This window comes from Lygodium microphyllum, chromosome 16 (genome assembly GCF_053477565.2).
Source record: "Lygodium microphyllum isolate KBCC chromosome 16, Lygodium_microphyllum_v1.1.10, whole genome shotgun sequence".
Lineage (NCBI taxonomy): Eukaryota > Viridiplantae > Streptophyta > Polypodiopsida > Schizaeales > Lygodiaceae > Lygodium > Lygodium microphyllum.
The window spans coordinates 77856267-77882136 of NC_141150.1; the positions used below are offsets into that span (position 1 = coordinate 77856267).

The window sequence follows — 25870 nt, forward strand, 5'->3', positions numbered from 1 at the left end:
GTGCATGGAATGTGATCGTGCGTGGTTGGAATGCATAGGAGCCATAGACCTTGAGCAAGCAGGCCTAGCCCAGCCAGGAACGACATCAATACTTAGGACTGAATCACCATCTGAATTGCGGCCACCAGGGGTGTCACAACTCTATAGAAACAGAATTTGTATCCTTTTTCATTAATTTATCTATATAATGATTTATTAAATTTATTTCCTTTGCACTAATTAGATATAAACAAAAGTGCATTGGAGCTGGCCACTGATGAGTGGTCACAGGTTATGGTGGACCCACGCGGTGGGTTAGAGAAAAGATAGTTCACACTTCCACCTATATGACCCGATTGGGCGCCTGCGACTAGAACTCACGCATATCAGGGTTAGACTCGCACACAGAAAGGATTGATGCCTTGAAGTGTGGGCTAGATCCACCAGAACAAACAGTTACAATCAACAAGATGGCATGATCATGAAATGCTTGTATAATGTGCATGTGTGGGCTGAAAGCTTGAAATGCACATTTCTTTGCATAAGAAAATCACATGAAGATTCGGATACCATTTTTGCGATGTACACGGAAAAAGCTTTCATATGACACCCATATTGGGGGGGTCCCTAAATTTTAGGAGATCCCTAAATTTTAGGAGGTCCCTAAAATTTAGGAGCCTCGAATTAGCCTAAAAATGCTAGTCCTAAAAAATAGGGATGTCATTCTAAAAATAGTAAGTACTCTGACTGTGCTTACTAAATTTGGTTGTTTCTATTCTTGACAGTATTCAACCCAAAAAGGAAGGCCATAGAGAAGAGACAAGTGTCAAGACACTTGTCACACAAGTTTCCAAGTGTCCCACCACTTGTCACATCTCATGACATGTGGCTGGACACTTGTCTTGTGCTACTCCACTTTTCCCTTTTGTACTAGCTCTCCCCTCTCCTATAAATAAGAGCTCGTTTTTCTTCATTCAACATCATTTTTCTTTGCTGTAAACTCATGTAAAGAACCCACAGATAGCCAGAAACTGGCCCCATCCATCCCCATCATCATCCCCCACTTCTCCATTATCAAATTCCTCCATATTCTCTCTTCTATCACTGTTGTTTTACAAGACAGCAAGCCTGTAAATTCATTTCAGCACCTCCTTCTTGAGCTCTTTCTTCCATTTTAGCTACAAGAAGCAAGCCCTATCCATGTACTGCTGATCAACGATGGAGAAAGGCTGAATTCCCCTTTTTCTTCTCTCATACTGTAAAGAAATCAGTTTTTATCATTGCATAATAGATAATGCATGTGTGTTTGTACATCTTTGCATGATCTTGTGAGAGTGAGAATTACTTCTTCTCACTCTCAGGTTGATTGTAACTGAGCTCTTCCCTAAGGGACTTGGGTTGAGCAGAAATACATTCCTTCGGGGGGGGGGGGGGTTGCCCATCTTCAACCCTCAATCTTGTCTCCATTACTTTTACATTTTCATGGCTGTAATTTTGTGAGTAATTTTCACTTTCAGCTTTAAGTGTTCATTCTCTTTTATATTAAGTCTCGAAAACAAGCGAATATCATACTACAAGGGGAGACCACCTCTTCTAGTGAAGATGGAGGGTTTGACTCTGAATCGGAAGTTACTTCAGACAGTGATCCAGAGATCCCTAGGCCGCCCATGACCAGACGCACCAAGGGGAACCTACCCATCCACTTGAGGCGTTGACGGTTAAGGCAGGAAAAGGCAAAGCACCCCAGGGATACACAATCAGAAGAACAGCGAAAGCCGTAGGACCTCCCTAAACGCTTCACAAAATTCAAAAAAGGGGATAGGGTGGTAGTTCTGTTAGGTGCCAAACATCAAGGGCAGACGAGCGAACCAATCGAAGGACCAGCCAAGGTCAAAGATGTAGACCTAGCCCTGGAAGGGAAAACACCCCGACCAGTGTTCATTGCCGATGACTTGACTGGTAAATAAGAATTGAGTCTTGTCGCTCTCTTGCGGGAGTACATAGACATGTTTGCCTGGTCCTTAGAAGAGCTACAGGGGGTAGATCCGAGTGTTGTGACCCACAACATACCCATGACGACGGATGCAACGCCGGTCAAGCAGCGACCGTACCCTATGAATCCAAAACATGCTCATGCTGTCAAAGAGGAAATTGACAAGCTGATGAGAGCTGGATTCATTTACAAAATTGAGCACACGGACTTGGTATCACCCATAGTCATTGTGATGAAGAAGAACGGAAAAATCCGAGTGTGTATCAATTACAAGAAGGTGAATGCTGCTACGAAGAGAGACAACTATCCATTGCTGTACACCGAGCACATGCTTGAGAGGGTGGCAGGCAAGGAAGCCTACAGTCTTCTGGATGGCTTCTCAGGGTACAACCAGGTGCAAGTGCATCCTGCCGACAGGCACAAGACCGCCTTTGCCACTGAGTGGGGCATCTTTGCATACATAGTCATGCCCTTCGGGTTGACCAATGCCCCCGCCACTTTCCAACGCCTCATGTGCACCATCTTAAAGGACATGCTTCGCAAGGAGTTAGAGGTCTTTGTCGACGACCTGTGTGTCCATTCGACCTGGATCGAACACTTAGACAAACTCTGTGCAGTCTTTGAACGGTGCCGCTTATATTGTCTCTTCTTGAACCCCTTGAAGTGTCAGTTTTGGGTAAAGCACGAATGCATCTTAGGACACGTGGTGTCGAAGAACGGCATTGCCACTGACTTCTCGAAGGTTAGGGTTATTGTTGACCTTCCACCCCCAATTAATTACAAGGGAGTTCAATGCTTTTTAGGCCATACAGGATACTATCAGTGATTTGTACTAAACTACGCGCTGATCGCCCGACCATTGTACAAGCTGCTGATTGTCTTCGAGTGGACCAAGGCATGCCAACGGGCATACGAAGAATTGAAAAAGGCTAGCCTGCAGCGATCAAAGCAAAGATCCAACAGTCTCGCTTCCAATGGGTACCTAAACAGCCACAACAACTGCCTAGGAGTCGACGAGTCTATCCTCATAAGACCCAGAACTCTAAACCCAGGAGGCCAAGACGCAGTCACAAAAAGCGCTGTGTAATCAAGAAAAGATGGGTCCCTAAAGCCATCTTGCATGCACAAGGCTACTACAAGGGAAATACATGGCTGTGGATTCCAAAGGTCCCCACGGCCAAGAACACTATTTATATGCCACCCTCAAGATTGATCAGCCCACGTCCCCCAATGCCTCAAAACCATTGGCCGCAGCGCTCTCCAGAGCCCCAACCATCCGACTCATTTACGCTTCGGCCCAAGGGAGTCGCACAAACCTATTGGGCCAATCAACAGCCACCCACTGTCACACGAGGCATCACCCGACCAAGTCAATCCCACTCCCCAAAGCAAAGCTGAATGTAGCAGTCCATCTATTAAGGCTGACCCTAATCCACCCAAATCCCAAACAGCCCAACCGCAAGCTCAAGGAAACTCCCAACCGCAACTATGTATTGTCAAGGCCTCTAGTTCTAGCAAACCTCGACCGCTCGTCGGCCTTACGCCCTCCTATGAACGAAAATCATTTCTAGCACTAGCCGCCGCTGACCTTGCCGAGGACATCGGCGATGATGTGGTGGACTGCATCAAACGACTCGATGCCACCTTCGTGTTGCTCGCCCTCAGCTATGACCACTTGGACTTGGGTCTATTAGCAGAACCCTTTGCAATGGAAGTGCGCAATTTGTCTTGCTCTTGGGAGACTTTTGAATTCGCCTTTACAAAGGCTTCTCACTTTGCTGCTGAGTTGCTCGGTAGCGAGGTCTCCAAAGAGCAAGCCATTAAGCAACATCTCATCACGTCATACGATCCACGGACTACTTCTGCTATCACTGACCAAGAGATCGCAAGGTTATCCCACCTTGCTGACACTAGATCCCCTTTCTTGAGGCAGTGATACGCTCTTAGGTTGCAATGGGAGGTTGACAGATGTCGCATAATGAGCAACGCCAAGCCATCAAAACGGCAGAGTATGATCCCACTTACATCGTGCCTACCTCGTATAGAGTGTTAACCACTCTTCGGGGCCGACGCATGTATGAGCATATCAAGGGGCATCCCTACCTTGACCGCCTCTTAACAGAGGAAGAGCTCCACATCGCGAGTCGGGTTGACTCTGGTGACTTCCTCACAGATGTCCTCACATATGTCACACACGTAGGAATTCGACCCTTTGATTTGGACGCGCCGCTCAACTGGAATATAATCCAAATTTCTACACTTGGCTCCTTCACAAGTAACTCCTACCCCAACATGCCGAAAGCCCCTAACCTTTTGACCCCCAATCCTAGGAAGGATTCTTTTCAAGATGGAAGGGGAGGGGGTATGGTGAAGGTGAAAGGAATCAGATGGGAAATGAATCAAAAGGGACACAGTAAAGTAAAGGTAGTGAAAAAGCATAAGCATATAGTATGAAAAAATGGCTTCCTAAGAAATTCATTCAAGAGTTTTTATTCTCAAACTAGTGAATTGATATGTGGAAAATACTAATGAAAGTTACGAATTATGGCAGGAGTATAAAATGTCGCAGCAAGACCGCGCCCATCGACTCCCGTTCACAGACGAGGAAAGGGGGCAATACCGCATCCATCTAGAGAACCACGCCTTCAGCCAGCTCAAGTTTCGAACCATCCATAACATAGAAGTCGTGGTGGCCAAGGAGGAAGCAGCCAGGAGGGTGGTGGAACAATGCAACCTCACAAAGTATATTGAAAAATTCTAGCAAGAGCCGGACCACCTAAAGTGCGTGGAGTTCCTCAGAACATACAACCCAGACCAAGAAAGTGGTATCGTAACAGTGGGTAGAGGAGAAGGTGCAAAGCAAGTACAAGTTCGGTTGGATCCAGCCTTGGTGGAGAAGGCTTTGGGATTGGTACCAAAGACAGAAAGGAAACAAAAAAGGGATGTGTATGCCATGCTGAAAATGAAAAAGGAAGAGGTGCTCACAAATGACGGCATAAGCATCCAGGACATCCCTGACACAGAAGTCAGGTTGTAGCCAAGTTGGTACATGTGCTCTTCTCTAGCCAGCATTACAATTCCTTGATGCATCGAATTAGCATACCTGTGCTGGAGAATGTAGCAGCCCATACCCTAGATGAAGTAGATTGGAATGGGTACGTGCGGAAAATGATTGATCAAGTAGCCAAAGAGCTGGCCCTAGGAAGTGTACCAGCAAGAGAAGAGTCTCCGGCTTCTAAAGTTACGGAAAGGAAGAAAGCCTCCTTCATTGGGTATGGAGGAGTCTTGACTGCACTCATCCAGGAGGCAGTAAAGGAAGCATAGGAGCCAGAAGAGGGAGAAGGAGAAACGTTAGAGAGGTCACCTCCTCACCATGACAAAGATAGGTCCACCGACAGAATTGAAACAAAAGAAGAAGGGGAGGGACAGACTAGCAAAAAGACAATCAGGAAAACCAAGAAGAAGACGACGCAGAGGAAGAAGAAGGACGATGAAGGCAGAAAGAAGGAGAGAGAAGACTTGGAAAGGGTGAAGAAAGAGTCCCTAAAAGAAGCAAAGGAGAGAGAGAGAGAGGACAAGGAGACAGGAGGAGGAGAAGGAAAAAGAGGAATTACAAAAAGCAAGGGAGGCGTCGAAACAAGAAGCAGAAGAGAAGAAAAGGAGAGAAAAAGAACAAAAAGGGAAAAAGAGGGAAGAGCAGAGAAAAGCGGAGGAGGAAAGGAAGAGAAAAGCGGATGAGGAAGAGGAAGAGCTACGAAGGAAGGAGGAAGAGGACCTGGCGGAAGCCACCGCCGCCGGTCCATCGAACAACAGAGCCGAGCAGTATTGACACTTTGTGTAGAAACACACTAGTTGCTTTTGAATTAGCATTTTTGCAATGTATACCACACTTAACTATGGATTTTTAATCTACAAATTGAACATATCTTTTACCCCGACAGGCACATCACTAATCGAGTAGATGAATCAAGGGCTTGTGATATCTAGGTGTACACAAATTTGGAAATAGCAATCCTATAGGGAAATCTTTCCATCTACCTTATCAAAGGTCTTTGAAAGATCTATGTTCATAATTGCATTCTGTTCTCAATTTGCCACCATTGTCTCTCCATGCAAGGAAATAAAAATAAAGCATGCAATTACTAACTTTCTTGCCTTTTGGGAGCCTAGGTGTATGCCTATTACAATTAGCCACACAAAAAAAAAGCATGGACTGGATGATGCAACATAATAACGTTGTTTCCATACACTTTTCACAACTTTCTAACCCTACCTTCGAATCTATATACATAAATAATATTGTGACAACATAGGTAGAAGGCAAGGAATGCAGTATTCAGAAAGTAGAGATGCCCTTCTCCAAAATGATATCCTCTTCAATTTTCACAACTTTCCATCGCTTTTGTTGCATGAAACACACAATTATATGTCGGCTTCATTATGTAACTACTCTATTTTCACATTTTATATGTTCTATGATTGGACTTTGATGCATGTCAAGTGAAACATGATTGTAAGGGTCCTAATATTGTTTTAGACTATTGCTTTTATGTATCATATGTTCGTGTGCAAATGATTGGTTAGTAATTGTATTTCCTTATCTTTTCTTATAGTTGGTGTGTTAACCCATGGCTATAACTAAAGCTATTGCAAGAAAGAAAAAGATTGATCATAGGAACATTCATGAGAAGATCCATTAGTTCTCCAAGCCATCCAAGTGACCAAAAAAGCATGAGGAGATTTTCATAGGCCATGAGATATCTTAGGGAGATCAGAAAGGCAAAAAAGACTCTTGGTAATGTAGTTCCAAAGGTACCATACCAAAGGGTGGTTACAGAGATATATGACAGGCATAGTCTCAATGATTACAAGTGGACAAGTACCCTCAATTGCATCCAAGAGGCTATAGAGGATTTCTTAATTGAGTTTTTATAGGATACATACATCTGTATTGCCCATGCACATAGGGTGAAACTTATGGATAAGAATATGATTATCTTAAGAAGATTGAGTCGATATAGATTTTTCAAGGTTTTAGAGAAATTTCCTCTTAAAGATGAGAATGCATACAATATTTTTAATGTGCCACCATACAGAAAGAAAAATGAAGATACATGTCTTGAAGTAAAGAATATCGCATATGAGAGAGACGAAGACATCATGACAAGGACAAAAAGGCTATAGAAAAATAAGCAAAGAAATGAAGGGAGCATACGAGGAAGAAAACAAAAGAAAAGGAAGTAGACCAACTAGGACCATTAGAAGATGAACTTTTAGACATACTTGAGAGGGTTAACCCAGCAAGTTTCAATGTATATTACTTCTTGCTTGGTAACATATGTAAGAGAAATGATGTTGTTGCTTTGGACTTAGAATGCATTCAAATCCTCAAGGATAAAAGAAGACAAGTAAATGAATCCATTCTTCTTGCTCGATTGAGATCATATATCATATCTAAATTTATTTATTTTTAAGAATGATATTTTTCTAATATTAATATTTTTTCTATATACTCACTATCTTATTGCTTTTATTAGATGTATGATGCATGAGCTCCCTTTTAATATACAATAAAAAATAGGGATTCTTGATCCTTCAATCTTCCATTACATGAGGTAACTGAGCTTGAATCAAATGGATTTGACTGTTGGTTCAATTGAATTGATTTTGATACCTTGGAGCTTGTTTTGATTCCATACTATAAAAAATACATAGTTTGGTATTTTTTAAATTTTAAAAGAGTTTATTATACTAAATTATTTACTTATGATTGTTTTTATATCTAAATAAGTTGTATAATTTTGATTTGTGTTGTTGATTGTAGAGCCCTCATTAAGATAATAATCATTCTTGTGGTTGGAGAGTAATTGCAAATGCCAAGAGATTGGTTAATTTTATTTAGCTTAATGATGATAAATTTATAAAGGTAATGTAGAAAATGTTTAACTTTAAGATAGTATTTCACTCAAAAGATAGTGCATTGAAATATAACACTAAATAACATTCTTTTCTTTCAAATGTGTGATAATTTTCTAAGGATTATTACAATAGTGAGCATATTTGTTATATACGAGCAAAGCTTTACAAGTACATACTTGTCAATTGTATACAAGAAGAATAAGGAGACAAAGAGGCCACATACAAGGAAGGGGTATGAAAGTAGAGAAGGAGAGGCCCTCAACGCTTAAGACAACCAAAGCATCAAAACAAAGGTAAAAGAACTCCTGAAGAGGATGTTCCTAAAAAAGAAATAGCTTTTGTATATTATCTTGTAAGACCTCATGTATATAGATAATGGAGAAAGCAAAAATAAATCTATTACAATATTTGAATTTGTATTTATATTGAAAGTAAAAATATATTTTCTTCAATATCCTTGTATTGCATATTTTTCTCTCTCCTCTTTGATATTTACAAAAGCAATATCAAATATACATCTACTAAATGTTACTGGATGTATAATCTTATCCAAGTTAGAATGCAAACGAACATGGAAATTTGATAACTTCATTTTGTAAGTCCAGTCTCACTTAATGTAGTGTACATGATGATCTTACCTTTAGTATCATAATAATGTACTCATTGAGCCAAATATCAAGATCCACTATTGGATCTTTGCCGAAATCCTCAAGATTCTAATCCAAAAAAGCAACTAGACTACCACCAATATAATGCTATCTACTGTAATAAAAGCTAAGGATGAAATTTTGAGAAGCAAGCATGTATTTACAAGTAGCAGAGTCTTGATCCATCTTACAAGTTGTATTGCATTTTATCTTGGTATCCTAGCCCTAATCGACAAATTATAAGACATGATCATATGCTAGCCTCTTAACTAACAGCATGGCCTTTGATATTCTTATCTCAGCATTGGAAAAGAAATTTGTAAACATATTAATAGGCATAAATAAAGTAATATTGGTTAGCTTACTTGAAATATTATGTTTTAATATTCTCTATATCTTAAAAAAGATTTTACATCTATAGCTCTTACTAGTGATTGAACTTAGCAAAGACCATAAAAGGCTTGTAAAATCACGCAAAGGAAGCATAGATATTGCTCCCCATTGGCCATCTTGCATAGGGATAATATAAGAATTGTGGTCATTAAAAAATATTCAATTCTCTGTGAGCTGTGTTTTTCTTTTGCCTTTGTTTATTTTTTCTTGAATCAGACCATCAATAACATCAATAACATCAATAATAGACTCAATGGATTAGCATTCCTTGAGATTAGAAGAATAGACATCTACAAATGAAAATAATTTTGTCATAATAGAACCTAATTCTAAGTTTAATAAAATAAAAGCATTAAGAATGAAATACTTACAATTTGGTCTATGCAATGGAAGACTTGAAGCTCCACAGTCCAAATCTATCTCTCTATGTATAAATACATGTTGTACTAAAACCTCGTTTACGCTATTCTTATTCTCTCTAAGTTTGAAATCTTTGATCTTGCCCTTCCAAGCAGAGATGACATCTCTCTCTTTTCCTATGTTTTGATTGCTGTACGTAATCTAGCTACCTTTGCTAATAATGGTAGGAATCCATCTTCCATCTATTTGAAATGAGTTAAAAACATATATGGGTGTGATTTCAGAGCTTAGGCATTTTCTTAAAGGTTGAATTTCTATATCCATAGCAAAGAGAGGGAAGAGAGAGAAACAAGTTACCAGCAAGGGGAAGGAAAGAGACGAGAAGAACAAAATGAGGGCGAGAAAAAATATGAACACTAAGATTTTTAGAAATTTGAATTTAGTTTCAATTGTCATTATCATATAATCCTAGATATATAATGTAAATTGGTCGATACCCTATGTTATTAATATAAAGGATGTCATAATCACAATTATAGAATTATAAAAATAGATATTTATAATAAAAATTCATAGTAATACTGCATCCATATCTATTTATAAAATAATTTTTAACTTAAAAAAAAACTAAAACTTCTATTATAGAGGCTTTGCTTCCATTGGTCTAGAGTAGTCTCTCTATATATCCTAAAAGTCATTTTTGAGACATCAAAACTTCCCTAATATTAATCCTCAATTGTTCATGCAAAATTTTACTTTTCAAATATTCTTTTCATATAAACAAATCTTTAATTTCTACATTTAATGTAGTGCACTTGCATAAAAGAATAGAACATAACCTTCTAACTCAAACCTTAAAGAAATAATTGCTTCTACATACTTTAACAAGAAAGAAAAATATACTAAAAGACATGCCACATACTTGATGTAACCCTGAAGAAGAGCCCAAAGTTGGTTATCTCACATGTACATACAACCTTCTTAAATATGAAATACTCTAATACATAGGCAACCAATAGACATTTGTTAATATATCAAGCCCCTTAATTCTCCAATGTATCTAATTGTCTATATTTGATAGGGGGATTTAAATAAGAAGTTTGACATGAATTTCACGAAATCTCTTAGTCATATATTCAACCTATATGATCTAAGTTTCTAATGAAAAAGAGGTATATGCGTTGATATATTGGTGCAACTACCATTGCATATACTGATGTATACACTGATGTATATACCATTAAAAAACTAATGATGCTAATATGAGTGCATATAGGAAGTTTGCTATTAAGAACTATGTATTAAGAAGATGAATGGAATGCCAACAGAATCAAATGATAAATATTTTTTAAACCTTCATTTGAGATGTGTCTATATCTACATTAGTTGTATAACGACTTCGGAAAAGCATTGAATGGGATATCTCTTATTAAAAGAGTGATAAACTTTGTGGAATGGAGTATTGGTAGTGTAATAGTGCACGAGGGAATATTTGGGGATATTTGGTCCCTATATTTTGGAACATTGTGTTTGGGCATGTGATGGGAATCCTTAGAGAGTAAACATGAGTTGGCATGTGCTTATCCATGCATAGGAGAGCAAGTGGGCGTGTTTATAAGGTTGAGAATGGAGAAATTAATTAGGTGTGGAAGCTGAGGAACCAAAGATAACGAGGAGAAGCTGCAATTTTTGCATGGCGGGTGGATCGGTGCATGGAGGGGCCAAAAAGCTGGAGTGGTGTGAGGGAAGTGGGGTTGATAATGCCGAGGACGCGGGGTTAGAAATATTTGTTTGCCGTCTTGGACAGCAGACTCCATCGATCACTGAGAGCGCGCCAGTGCAGTCGAGAGGCGAAACCATCTGATCGCCTCCAGCTGGGAGGAAGAAGTACCGATCGATCGAGAGATGATGAGGGGCGCGATGGTGAGTAATCAGAACAACAAGGCCAGTGCATTGGAAGCTGGTGGATATGGCGGTGATCATAGTGATGGTGATGGTGGGGGTATGAGCGGGTCATGGCTCCGCCTGAGGGGCGTGAGGGCGATGTCGGCCCTGCCATGGGCGCTGGCGGTGCACACGCTGGGCCTGCTGGCCATCCTGCTGCTGGTCTTTTGGATCCTGCGCTTCCGCGAGGGCTTCGGCTTCCCCTCTCCCTCCGACCCCAACCGCCTCTTCAATGTAAGAAAGACTGGCTCTCCCTCTCTGTCTCTCTCTCTCTCTCCCCGCCGCCACCCACCACGCACACAAATCTCTCTCTCTCTCTCTCTCTCCCCGCCGCCACCCACCACGCACACAAATCTCTCTCTCTCTCTCTCTCTCCCCGCCGCCACCCACCACGCACACAAAGTTGATATTATAGCTCCAATCAATGCATACTGACTGTCTAACTTCCGTCTCTCTCTAGTCCGATGCACAAGTTGATAGTGTAGTCCCAATCATGGTTATTAACTCCAATTTCATATGCCAATGGAAGCAAGGTCTAGAGGGCAATCTCTCTCTCTCTCTCTCTCTCTCCACGCACAAAAGCTGAAACTATACCTCCTTCAATCAAAGCTTCTAACCCTCGTTTCGTATGCCATCCCCTATTTCTGTATGCCTCTCACACCAAGGTCTAGACAAAGTCTCCCTCTATTCCTATGCACAAGCTAATATTATAGCTCAAATTATCTCTCTACTTCTATGCACAAGTTGATATTATAGCTCCAATCACTCCTAACTCTAAAGGCTAAACAAAGTCTCTCTAATCCTTTCCACAAGTTGATATTATAGCTCCAATCATGGCTATTACCTCTAACTCAATAAGGCAATGGCACTATGGGCTAGACTTCGTGGAAGGCTCGAAAGTACATCGGACATGGTTTGGCAAGCTATTTTCCCCCTCCTTAGTAAAAATGTGGTTGTATTCCTTACTTAGAAATATAGTCATAAGCCAATGGGGTCATAGCCTAGTGGCTTGAGTATTGTGTTGTGTGAGTTCAAACCTTGGGTTCCATTTCCCTAATAATGCAAATTATTAAGCGTCTACAAATATGGCCATAGCCTAGCCTTACTTTTTAGAGTAGTCTTAAAAATCTAGTCAAGTGCTTATGTGTTTAGGTATGGCCTTACTTTTTAGAGTACTCTTAACAATCTAGTCAAGTGATTATGTGTTTAGGCATCAAGGTTTATGCATGACTGGTTGTTTCAATCCCAAATGTGAGCCAACTCAATTTTGCACCCTTAACAATTTGATTTTGTATCACTTGCAAGGGTCCCCTTGGCACCTTACATAAATAGTGCTACCTAATTTAACAATTCGAAAACTTTAATTGAATGGAAACTTTAGTTGTGCATTCAACTTGGCTTCTAACAACTATTTTTTAATGCAACTTGGCTCCTACAACTCCACTTGAATAGACCTCCAAGCTCTCTAACTCAATGTTGCTTATAGCCCAAGATCTCTTAAGTAAAATAAGAATACATTTACATGTAGATTAGTGAAAAGGTACAATTACCCATTACTATGTCCTTGCATGAAAGGTATAGGGATAGATTAGTACATGCATACACAAAATGATAACCCATTACTATGTCCTTACATGAAAGGCACAGTGATATATTAGTACAATCATACACAAAACGATTACCCATTACTATGCCCTTACATGAAAGGCACAGTGATAGATTAGTACATTCATACACAAAAGGAACAATGGTAGGGGTACTAGTTGGTTTGCTTCAGAATGAACTCCTAATGTTTACATACGGTGTGTTTTTATTATGCAAGGTTCATCCTTTGCTCATGATAATTGGCATGCTCTTCCTACCTGCTGAAGGTGTGCCCTAGTCCTTAGCTCTTATTTTACTATTGTTGTATTCATTATGTTACTTTTCCTTGGTTATTCATTCAATCAATCTTGTCAAATTTCCAGCAATTTTGAGCTACAAAACATTACATGGATCTAAAACTTTGAGAAAAACACTTCACTTGGTTTTTCATTTGGTTGGCCTCATCATGGCTAGCATTGGACTTTATGCAGTCTTCGAATTCCATTCAAGAATGAAGATTACTGATAATTACAGTCTTCATTCTTGGCTTGGTCTAGCAACCATTGGCCTCTTTACCATACAGGTACGACTACTGTTATTTCTAATGTACACAAATGTAGGAATTTCAAGTGTTCAATTGTTACAATGTAAGGGTGTAATAAGAAATCAACACATGCTCATGTTTGTTTATACTCAACACAAACACGTTTAAAATAGCACATGTTGATATTGTATGTTGAAGATAATCATTCTCATGCACACATGATCTTTATTATACTTTGGGTGTGTAAATGCTTTTTATAAACTTGTATGTTTAGGATAAACATAAATAAGAAGCAGCTATAGTACTTCATTTAGTGCTTATAAAAGTATGGCATTGCATTTCTAGTTATGTTGAAAAGTACCTAGTTCATAAGGGATTGTATGCATAAGGCTTATAGAATTATGACATTGTATTTCTAATTATATTGAATAGTATTTAGCTCATATGCATTATTGAGGGATTGTATGCACAAGGCTTATTTTAACTTTTAAATAATCCGATTTGTGATCAGTGCAATAACAACAATTAGTATGTTTATAGACATGTCTAGCTAGTTACTTTTATATTTTTTCATTATCCTTGAGAAAATAGTGAAAATCTTGGTTATAAAAATCTACCTATTATTTATGCACCTAGTTGTTAAAAGTATTTTTCATGTGGCTATTTATCTATAACCAAGATGCTTGTTGATATCAAAATTGAGGGCATTTGAACTCTAAAACATGTAGCAAAAGGCTTATTGACTTCAAAATTGAAAGCATATGAAATCTAAAACTTGTACCAATACTAAGTTATGAGAATTTAACAATGCTATATATTGCTACTTTGGCATATATAGAATGTTTTACTTGACACACAATGTTTTATAAACTAGATGATACGTTGCCACTTTGAATTTGCTCGTTTGAGATGCAATTAATTGGTAAGTTTTGAGGCATTTAAGAATTCAATGTGCAAAATCCCATTGAGCCAAGTAAAGGCAATAAATTTGTAGACTTATGCCTTTTGAAATATGTAGATGTGTGCACATTCCTAAATATATTAGACCTAAATAAGTTAGTATGCACTACCTAGAAGGGTTCATAGCACTCTTTGGAGATGTTTGGTCTTTTCCACAACTTTCTTATTCTTTGGTGTGTTGGGTACTATGTATAAATAACATTAGAGTGCTTGTTTGTCACTAGTGATAGATGTATAAGCATGTTAATGATTTGAGTAGTATCAAGTTTCCTACCGACTTAGCTAGATTATAGAAATAACTCAAAATCTTCTTAATGTATAATATCTAAATATGGTTACTACTAATTAGATTCTTATGGCAAACATTTTGTGAAAATAATTGTTGCATATTATTTGATAAAAGCATGTATTAGAATCACTCATTTGGTTTACAAAAGTACTAATTAGATTCTTATGGCAAACATTCTATGATTGCATATTATTTGAAAATGTATGTAGTTTTATATACCTTTCTTGCTATAAGATTATGGCTCCTTATAGCTTGAGAACTCACTTGTTGCTTGATCAACAATTCTCTTTAGAATCACTCATGAGGTTTGCAAGAAGTAGTCCATACACTTTTAAAGGAAGTGATCTTATGACATTATGCTTATCAGTTGCTTGTTTTGATGCAGTGGTTGATGGGTTTATTTTCCTTTGTTTTCCCCAAATTGTCACCTCCTTCTCGATCTGCAATATTACCATGGCATGCCTTTGTAGGGCTTTGCATATTTGGGCTCACTATAGTGACAGTTGAGGTGGGTCTTCTTGAGAAACTCACTTTTCTCCAAATTAGAGCCAATGTTCCATTGCATGGACATGAGGCTATCTTGGTCAATACCATAGGCCTTGTGGTAATACTATTTAGCATCTTTACGATTCTTGCTACAGTTATTCCATCTTCATGAAAGTAACAATGAGAGTTATCTTGACAAATTCACCATTCTCAAGTGTCCAAGTGGAGTAGGGGAGCCACCTAAAATCCATTTGCAAATTTAGTTATTCAGAATCCATTCTCAAGTGTCCAAGAGGAGTAGGGGTGCCACTTAAAATCCATTTGCAAATTTAGTTATTCTTATGCTTCTATGTATGCCATACATGGATGGTTTATATTTTAGCAATGGTAAAAATAACGGTAATTCTTTCTTTTGAAATGATATTTCAATAAATAGTACATTTGTTAGTTTCATTAGATTGATTTCTAGGAAGTCCATATGGTAACATAATTTTCTTTCATCATGAACATCCAAGAGATATGGAGAGATACTTTCTTTGGAGAGAATCCAAGGGATAGTAATATGCACACAACATTCTTTTAGTGATAATGGTGAACATTAGCTTAATCTAACCTAATATTTTGACAAAACATGCATGAATTATTCTTAAATGGATACAATTAACTATAGATGGCTCAACAAGGCATTAGATTTACATCAGTAAGTTTGGATATTATCTTAGGAATGTTTGCATGCATGCATGTATGCGCACATGTGCCTATGCATGTGCATGTGCAATGGAAATATAGTGTACACATAAAAAAACATGATTAAACATGTCAAATGAAAATAAAAGTTGATCCACAAAAATGTAATATGAATATAGGTGGAACAATTATCTTTGTTAAAACATGACAACAATGAAATAATAAAAATGATCAAAGTAGACATCTTACTAAGTAATATGAATAGTAGGCATCTTATTTAAGTAAAATGAATATAGGTGGAATAATTATCTTTGCTAAAACATGACAACACTAGAATAATGAAAATGAACACTAGAATAATGAAAATGACCATGTGGTCATTTGGATTGGACACATCATTCAGATGTGTGCATATGTGCACATGCACACGTGCACACGTGCACGCATATGTGTACATGTTTGTTTGTAATGGAATTATAGTGTACACATCTATGTGCATGTGCACACACGTTTGTGTGCAATGGAATTATAGTATATACATTAGTAAACCTATCATTTAAACTAAATCAACATATAAGTTGATCCACAAATCTTATTAAGGAATGTGAATATAGGTGGAATAATTATATTTGCAAAAACATGACAACAATGGAATAATGAAAATGATTAAAGTAGACAAGTAGATTGGACATCTTATTAACTAACATGAATATATGTGGAATATATATATTTGCTAAAACATGACAACAATGGAATAAAAAAAATGATCAAAGTAGACATGCGGTTATCTTTGCTAAAAACATGATAATGATGGGATAAAAAAATTTGAATAGTTATCCTCGCTAAAACATGACAATAATGGAATAATAAAAATGATCAAAGGAGACATAGATTGCACACATAATGGTTATTGTGAACATTGGAAATTTTTAGACATGTAGATTGCATGCATAATGGTTATGGTTAACATTTGAATTTTTTAATTGAGGGAGAGAGGGAGAGGGAGACCATAAGTTACAATTTTTTGTAAAAGGATAGAAATATTGGGGAATAAAGTAAAAATAAATCCAAATCTTGATTGTAAGAGACTTTAGTACCATTGCAAACATTTGAAAATAAATAGTAAGAAATCCAAGTGCTCAGTGTTGGGAAACATGTAAGAAATTGAAATGCTAATAATAGAAGACCTAGTTGGTACTATCATAATTGATGGAGGTGTCCAACTATCCAAGGGATACATATCTCAAGAAATTCCTCATAGGTCAATGTCACATAGCCTCGATTTCATCCCATGTAGAGAAGAACCTAAGGGCCTAGCTCAAGCTTGGGTGATAATTTGTTATATCCTCCTATCCATGTATCATCAATGTATTTATGTAGGATGCCTAGATTGACCAAGCTCAAATATTAGATCGAGCATTGTCACTTAGGTAGAATTGAGCTTAGGCTATGTAGGGGACTCCTTGACACTTAATTAATTAATATTGGTTGGAGGCTATTTGGGTATACTCCTCATAAAGAAATATGTGAGTTGTCTCTAGATGGGCCCTTGATGTATTGGTGATGGCCCAAACCAATCCTGAAATAAATAATGGAAGCATTCCTTGATATGATAGTAAGCTGTGCAACATTAAATATAGTGCTGCTTTATATCTTGATCTCATTGGCAGAGCTAACATATACAGTCCTCTCAAGAGAAGTGGATGTGTGTTTGCTTATCTCAATCTCTAGCAAGTTGTGACCCATAGAATATCTATCCCCATATGATAAGTGGACATCCATGCATCACATACATACAATAAGACAATCCTTCGTGGTATAAAGTTATATGTGTACCTAGCTCGGTAGTATGGATATCCATACATCACATACATACAACAAAACCATCCTTAGTGGTATGGAGAAGATAAAGCCATTTGTGTACATAGCTCATGAATTGGTGTCATCCATGTCCTTCTAGTATCTAGATGAAGAAGGTCATGTTTGATGACCTTGCCAATCTTTTTATGGTTCACAGTGTGAGAGCATGCATCAAGTTTTGAGTACAAGAAGGATGTCATAACAACTTGTCCATGCTAAATCCATGTAACTCAAACCATGATGGCATCTAGGTGGCACACCCGTATCTGGATAGCTATGGATACACATTTGGCTTTACCACTCCATTACCTTTTTCTTTCAAATAAATACGAACAAACATGGTGAGGCAACATGCAAGGATCCCCCCCTCTAGCAAGCTATCATGAGGAATCAAAGGCCAAAAATATCTCTGTCTTGATAGATCCCATAAAATAAGTTGTGTATGAATGATTAAAATATGCTAAGAGCTTCAACCACAATTAGAGGAGCCCCCAACTTAGCTCAACAACTTATCTTAAATTGAAGCCTTGCATCTGATCATCTTAGAAATCAAGGATACCAATGGCTTCTCCTACAATCTCAATCCACCATATATGTGCTTGATCTACTACAACGGTCAAGGCTAGGTCCGTTATTGTAGGGCTTCTAGAGTTATACCTATGAGCAAAAACACAACAACATTGATTTTACCAAGGTTGACTTTTAGCACACTATCCTATGCATAGGAGTATAGTGGATCCAAACTTCTCTGTGGCCCCTCTTGAGAATCAACTATCAACACAATATTATTTGCATGTAACAAGAGGGGTATCCAAGTACTTGGTAGTGGGGCTCCTTCATCCCCTCCCCTAGAGATATAGTTAGTGATATCATCAATGTATAAATCCTAGAATGCCACAATTAGAGAGGATATCCTTGCTTCTCTCCAATGCTACAATGGGTAGGACTTGAAAGACCCTCACATGTTCATAGTGTGCCACCCATTTTCTCATACAATGTCAAAATCTCCCAAGTAAGCTGTCTAGGGACTCCCATACCAAATAACTTGTGTATAAATCTAGCTCTCGCTACACTATATCAAAAGCATTATGGGAGTTCACAAAGTATTAGTAGATGCATCTACATGGGCTCTCTACCCTCCTCAATCATTTCTATGTTTAAGAAATGATCCAATGATAAAAGGCCTCCCCTAAATCTAACCTATCATTTTGATCTAAGGCTCACTCTCTTTGCCCATTTATTCAACTACTATTCGAGGATGGAGGCATATAACTTAGCCAATGTGTGGCCAACCGTGATGGTTCAAGGGTAAGGGAGGATCATCTAACTTGAGAATGGATGAAATGGTGTTAGTGCTTCAACTCTCTAGTAAGGCTTCACTCATGACTCTATTAAACATGTATGTAAGAAGTTTTTCTACCACACCTTTAGCATATATTAGGTGCCTAGCTACCAAGCATCATGTTCTTGACCATTACCTATGCAATGTTTGTCAATGGCCTCGAATCATGCTCTCTATGAGGAAAGTAATAGTCTGCAGGTAGGATACTGGTGGATCAAGGAGAGGAGGTTGATTTGCTACTATGTAAAGCCTTGTTGCCTATTGTCCCTATGTGTTAGGAGATGTAATGGGAACGGTCAAATAATGCTCCTTGAAAAGTTTCCATGCCTCTCTCATCCCAACTCAAAGATAGTTTGTACAAATCTCTTATCAATTGAGCTAGGAAATATCTCTTCCTCTACCCCATGAGGCATTTGAAGAGCATCTTCACCTATTTTTGGTTAGTGGATCTCAGCACAGTGCCTCTCTACAAACAAGATCCAGTCTTGTGGCTCTCATTATCATACAAACTCTCATATGAGCTATTGTAGGGTATCATCCTAGAGGAAACTTGATCTATGGGCCATGATTGGGGGAAATGGTATAACTAGTGCTACATGTAAGGCTTCACTAAAATGCTATGGGCTCACATAGTGGAATGTGGAGATCAACATCATATAGCCGTCTACGGGTCTCCCTAAATAGAGACATGCCATCTCTTGAGAAAAATAGTACCTAAGTTGCATAGAAACTATACAGGAGGCTATCCCTTGTGTGAATAGAAGATTGATTTATGAATGAGAGGTAAGCATGATCCATTCCAAGTCAATATGATGCAAGGATACCTTGAGATTGTTAATATGGGGGTTAAGCATTTTGGGGGGGCTGGGTAACTACATAGTCCACCTTGCTCATGAATGTGTTTGACAGATGTATATAATTGCACCATTGAGTATGGCTAGTCCATGTGGTGTACCCATCTCAATGAGGTATCTCCCATACTTTGGGCATTTTCCCATGTCATGTGAGGCACCTTCCATCCCCAACTTTGCCATAAGGTTGTCATGGGAGGGAAGTAGCAGATGGAAATATACAAGGTGCATCCCTGACCTTGCACCCTCACCCACATATATCTAGCTTGTTCATCTCAATGGACTACCTAGATGAGTGGATATATCTCCACATGTCAACTAAAGATAGCTCTGAGAGATTGCAAAATGAGACAAAAATCACAATGTAGGATTAGGGTTATCTTGGCTGAAGCATGAGCGCGGTAGCTTTACACTTGTTGTTCTCATTCAAAATTCCTTCTCTCTCAATGAATTACCTCAACCTCAAGAGCTCACCAAATCTTTGTGAGAAATCCACAATCTTATGGAAGATATTGTCCATGAGAAGAAGCCACTAGAAGTGTGTAAAGGTAATCAAAAATGAGGGGAGAAAACTCTCTATAGCTAATTGACATATGAGAGTCCTCAATTGTGATGGTGGACACACTTTAGTCACCACCTATATTTATCTAGTAAGTAGTTGCAAGCATCACAACATGATTGTTCACATGATAATCAAATGTACTTAGTGTGGATGGATTATCTAATATGTACACAATTTCTAGCAGAATTCCTTTTAGAGGTTGATCCAAGAACCTATTTGGGAACATCTAGATGGTTACTTGATGAATCTTAATTCATGGTTTTGGTCCTGCCATAAAGACAAGAGATAGACATTGAACGTCCCTTTATAGAAGTCATATCCACTCGTACCAATGAAGATGTGTTATCTTCTTATTTGACCATATTTTCCATTTCATGTTTTATTCAATTCCCTATCATTACTTCTAATATACATCTTACATCTTACTTTCACTATTTAGTACTAGTATTCTAGGTCTTGCTAATAGAACATTCTTATCCACCATGTTCCTCTCTCTATAGACATCTTGGAATTTTTGTAGAATGTAAAAATTGAGTTGTAATACTTGTTCAAGTGATTCATGGTCATTATATTATTTTTCAAAATGCTAAGAAACACTTTATTAATAGCAACCAAAAGGATATACATAGCTCCATGTAGGGAAGGCCAAAAGATCTAATAACACCAACTCTACATTTCTCCATTAAGTAAGTAGCTTAGCAACACTCCTAAAGGTGGGTGGCCTTTCAAGCATTGCAAAGAGACAACTTCCTTCAAAAAATTCTCAAATCTTTGCAGAAGTAGAACAAAACCAATTCCCCTTCTCTTAAAGATAAGATCAAATCTTGCACAAAATTCATGCATTGTTTTCTTCATTGTTCAAATTTCCGTGGTCTCCTAAAAGAAATTTCCTTGGTCCAAAACTACTACATAGACAGACTTTATCTGACTTTATCCAAGCTTTTCCTTAGCTTCTACCACATCCGTTTCACTTCAATACACTCTCAAAAGAGATGAGCTACTAATTCCTCCTTTCTTTTGCAAAACAAATACACCAAAGAGTGCTTTTGTCTAATAAGAAGCTTATCAATTAAGAAGCACCACAAGAAGAGATTCAATCTTTGGGAAGGAGTCAAGGAGCAAATGTTAGCCACCCCCTTCCTCCAAGATGCCAATGATTCTAGAGTAATCTTGCCCTCCCACACCCCCCCCCCCCCCCAAGCATAATTTGCTACTTCTAGGATCTAACTATCATATTATTTATTCAAGTCACACCTATATTTCAACTTGACTAGTAGCTTCCATATATGATTTTTCCAATAACACAAAGGATCCTCAAACTCCAACATTAAGCAATTGACCAATTAACTTTTACATTATCCAAAAGCCTATGAATCCATAAATCCCCTTCAGATTCAAGATCACACACTTGAGCCACAACAGTACTAGGCTTGACAACCAAAGGTGATATCATCCTATAGATCAGGCATAGAAAGAGATCTTAACAATTGTCACCAATCATGGATCCCCTTTAATTCCTTCTGTCCCTTTCCACTTGACATCCAATGTTACAACCTTCCAATTACTTTATGTGGTGAAATAATAGCCTAGTTGTGAGTAACTTGGTTTGGCACGACATCATTGGGAATCTTGTCTTTGCTTGCACTTGCGTTCACCACACCCGATGTTCCATTTGGTAGTGGCAACTTCGACAACCTCAAGCACTCCTATATCTTTGGAAATACCCATTCTTTGACTAGTTGTGGTGGTTCTCATGGTCTTTCCACCTCGTTGCTTTGGAGCCATTGTCCCCACAAGAGTGTTCACAAGAGATAGAGAGGGCGGAATAAATTTCAGATGGGAGAGCATGAGAGAAAATGGCTTAGTCGAAGACCGCAAGAGGGGAGATTGAGCTAACTCTCTCCCTCTCTAACTCTCTTTCTAACTCTCTCCCTCGTAGCCTTTCGGGGTAACTCTCTCTCTCTCTCTCTCTCTCTCTCTCTCTCTCTCTCTCTCTCTCTCTCTCTCTCTCTCTCTCTCTCTCTCTCTCTCTCTCTCTCTCTCTCTCTCTCTCTCTCTAGCTTCCTTTTGCAGCCTCTCGAGGTCTCCCTTGGCCTCTAAACTGAGTAGAGGGCATGCCTTTTTATAGGCTGAACGGAGTGCAGCCTCTCTTTCTTCCCTCTTTTAGGCAAAGACAGCTTCTCCACTTAGAGTGGGGAGCTTCTTTCTCTCTTCTTTTATTATTTTTAATTTTTCCTTCTTTAGTTTTCTGAACCACAAAAAGGGGGGAAGATGTCGCGAGGCTATCAACACTTGTAAATGAAGATAAAGAAGACTTCCTTTTTTTATGGTGGTAAAGGAGATTTTCTTGATAAAGGGGATTTTTATGATTATGATGATTATGGTGATGAAGATGATGGGGATGATGATGATGTTGATGAGGATGATGATAATGATTATGACAATGATGTGGTTGACAATGATGGAGATGATGATGATGTTGATGGGGATGATGATAATGATTATGACAATGATGTGGTTGATGATAATTAGGAGGGGGCAGCTTCTTTTTGACGGCCATCAGTTAGACGACCCCCCCTTATTTCTTTTAATTAGTTAGTTTAGTTAGTTTTTAATCATTAGTTTTTTTTCCTAACATTAGTTTTAGTTAGTTAGTAACTAGCTTACTAGTTATTAACTGATTTATCTAACTTACTTACTAACTACTAACTAACTTTACCAACTTACTAACTAGCTAACCTTACTAATATTTCGAACTAACCAACTAACTTTTATTGCATGGAAATATTACACCCTTAGCCTTCTTCGTGCCTGCTTCACAATCGTCTCTCTCTTTCTTCTAACTTTTGCTTTCCTTTCTGGAGTTGGATCTTCTTGTGGCCCTTCTTGTTGTGCTTCTAAAAAATGGAGGGCTTGGTTGTGGAATGTGTTCTTCTTCTTGTTGGCCCATCTTGAAATCTTGCCCTCCTTCAGTAGTAGGTGGCACTTGTTGCTCTTCTCCTCTTGCATGCTCCAGTGGTATTTGTTCCTCCTTATAACCCAAAAATTCTATTTCTTGAGCCATCAACCTTGCCCTTAGCAAGTATTCTCTTTGCTCTTGTTGGCTTAGACTGGTTCCTACTTCTTACATTTGGGCACACAAGCCATGCCTTATGGCTTTTTGGGCAATCTCTATTCCTTCTTTAGGACTTCTACGGCCTCTTCCTCTTCTGGTTGTGTGACATCTAGAATGATGTTGAGGAAAATGCATTGTTGGCGCACCATTCTTGTCTCCACGACCTCTACCTTGCTCTTTGCTAGCACTTTCTTGCTCTCCGCATGGGCTAGATTGCTTGCCAAGTCTTTCACTCTTTCCTCACTCTTAGCTACCCACTCTTCAGCTCTTTGTTTCATTTCTTCTAGATTCTCGTTTTGTCTTTTGGCTAAAGCCACCATTCTTGGCTCCTGCTCTTTCCACATTTGGGTAGCTTTTTCTTTCTCCTCTTCTAAGCACTTCATCTCACCTTTTAGCCTTTGTTTCTCTTTGAGCCTTGACAACAACCTATTCTCCATTTTCTCCCTTTATTCATGGTGCTTTTCCTCTTCGTGCACTTTTGAGGTGTCTTCTGTTGTGCAAGCCTATCTATTGCCTCCCCTATCCTTTCCAATTGCTCTCTTAATTCCTCCTGTTGCACAATGAGGAGCTTCTACTCTCTTTGTAGACCCATGAGCTCTTGTCTTTCTTCCTCAAACCTTTCTTGCCAATTGTCATTTTCTTCCTTGGCCTTGAGTTCTTCCTTCAACTCATAGATTTCCTTTTGATACCCTGCGACTTTGTGCGCCTCTCCAAATGGAATGCTACCAAGTCTTCCTTCTCAGCCTCCAGCTCAGCCATTGCTATCTTCTTCTCCATTTGCTTTTTCTAGTTGTGCATGGAGCTCCTTGACATACTTGTCATACCCCATCGAAGGTGTCACAGCTATAGGTATCGACATTGTTGATGCCTCTACTTCCTTCTTTTTAGGATCCTGCTGTGATTGAGTTTGAGGCTATTTCTTGCACTCTATCCACCAGATATTACACCTAGGCTATTAGATTACTTTCATTCACTACTGTGTTTGTGGTGCCTTCTTGGGTGGTTGTTATGGTTGTGGTTGGGGCCATGAGAACTGATGGGATCGGATGTAGCAAGCCCTTGCCCTTTTCTTGCTCAATCTCTATAGCCTTGGTATTGGTGCTTGGTCCTTTGTCTATTAGTAGGCTCATGGTAGCTAACTCCTCCTCCTCCTTGGCGCATTGTTTTATTGACATGCAAATAGCTTTCATCATGTCGTCTTCCTCCTCCTTGCATAGTCTTTCTACTTCTTCTTCCAATTTTCTCACCCTCTCTTCTTCATTCCTTTTTTACTCTTCTTGTGCCTTTTGTAGATTAGCCTTTTCTTTTCTCATCATCCTTTTCTTGGTTCCCTCTTGCTTCTTCAAAGGAATTTTAATTTGTAGCTTCTTTGGCCCTCCTCAGCTAGGTGGTGTCTCTTGTTCTCTACCCTCACTCACTATTCTTTCACTTGACTAATCTTGCTCTCATGGAGTGGCAATCTCTCAGAGGTATCCCCCACTTCCTTTTTACCTTCCACCTCTCCTACCACCTCTTGGATAATGGTGGTTAGCACCCCACCAACCCTATGGTCGATGCTTTCAATGTAGGTGTTTTGTGACCGGATTCGGAGGTGGTAGCCGATGACTCACCCCTTGCCGGTTTTTGGCTAGACACTAGTGCCTTGGTAGCTAAAGTTTTGATGGTTCTCTAGACATAAGTGTTTAGGTTGACTTCCTCTAGCACTCCTGTGCAACACTTTCATGAATGGGCACTTGGATTCTGGTTATAAGTACATTGTACCTATGATGATTGGAGAAGTGTGCATGGGTATTTGTGAAGGTTGTACCGGCCAATCATCCTCTTCATTGCATCTTTGACATTTATCAATTCCCTCAGGTTGTTGATGCTATGATACTTGACTTGGTTAAAGACTCTTGTCTTGACAGCCAATTGGTACCTATTATGCTCTTCTTTCAAGAATGGAATTTGTGCTGCCAGTTTGGGTTCATGTCAAGATACAATGACTTCTATTAGTTCACTTGCAAGGCCATTTTCCAACATGAAGGTAAAAAGATTGTAGCTTTGCACAATGAAACAAAGGGACTTCGAAGATAGAATTGAAATTTTTGCTTCAAACTGTCCGTAAATTCCAAGCAAGCATTTCTAGAATGTTCTTCTTAAGTGTAAAGTCTCTTTATCCATCTTTTTTACTTTCAAGCTTTAATCTTAAATTTTTCTTCATGTTTTATTTTCCATTGTGCCCCTTTCCTTTCCACCTTACTACCGCCCCTCAGGAATGATGCAAATCCTTCCTGGGATTGGAGGATGAAGGGTTAAGGGGATTAAGCACATGGGTGTCATACTTTTACTTTTTCATGAGCCAATCATAAAACT

General features: G+C 38.8%; 1 protein-coding gene across 1 annotated transcript; it reads left to right on the forward strand.

The window, feature by feature from the left end:
- Positions 1–11211: 11211 nt before the first annotated feature.
- LOC148023011 (transmembrane ascorbate ferrireductase 2-like) lies at positions 11212–15290 on the forward strand. Its single transcript, XM_087695294.1, has 4 exons — positions 11212–11469; positions 13058–13106; positions 13203–13402; positions 14998–15290. Exons 1-4 carry the CDS (start codon positions 11212–11214, stop codon positions 15268–15270), a joined length of 780 nt encoding a protein of 259 aa, XP_087551420.1. The 3' UTR covers positions 15271–15290.
- Positions 15291–25870: the final 10580 nt, after the last annotated feature.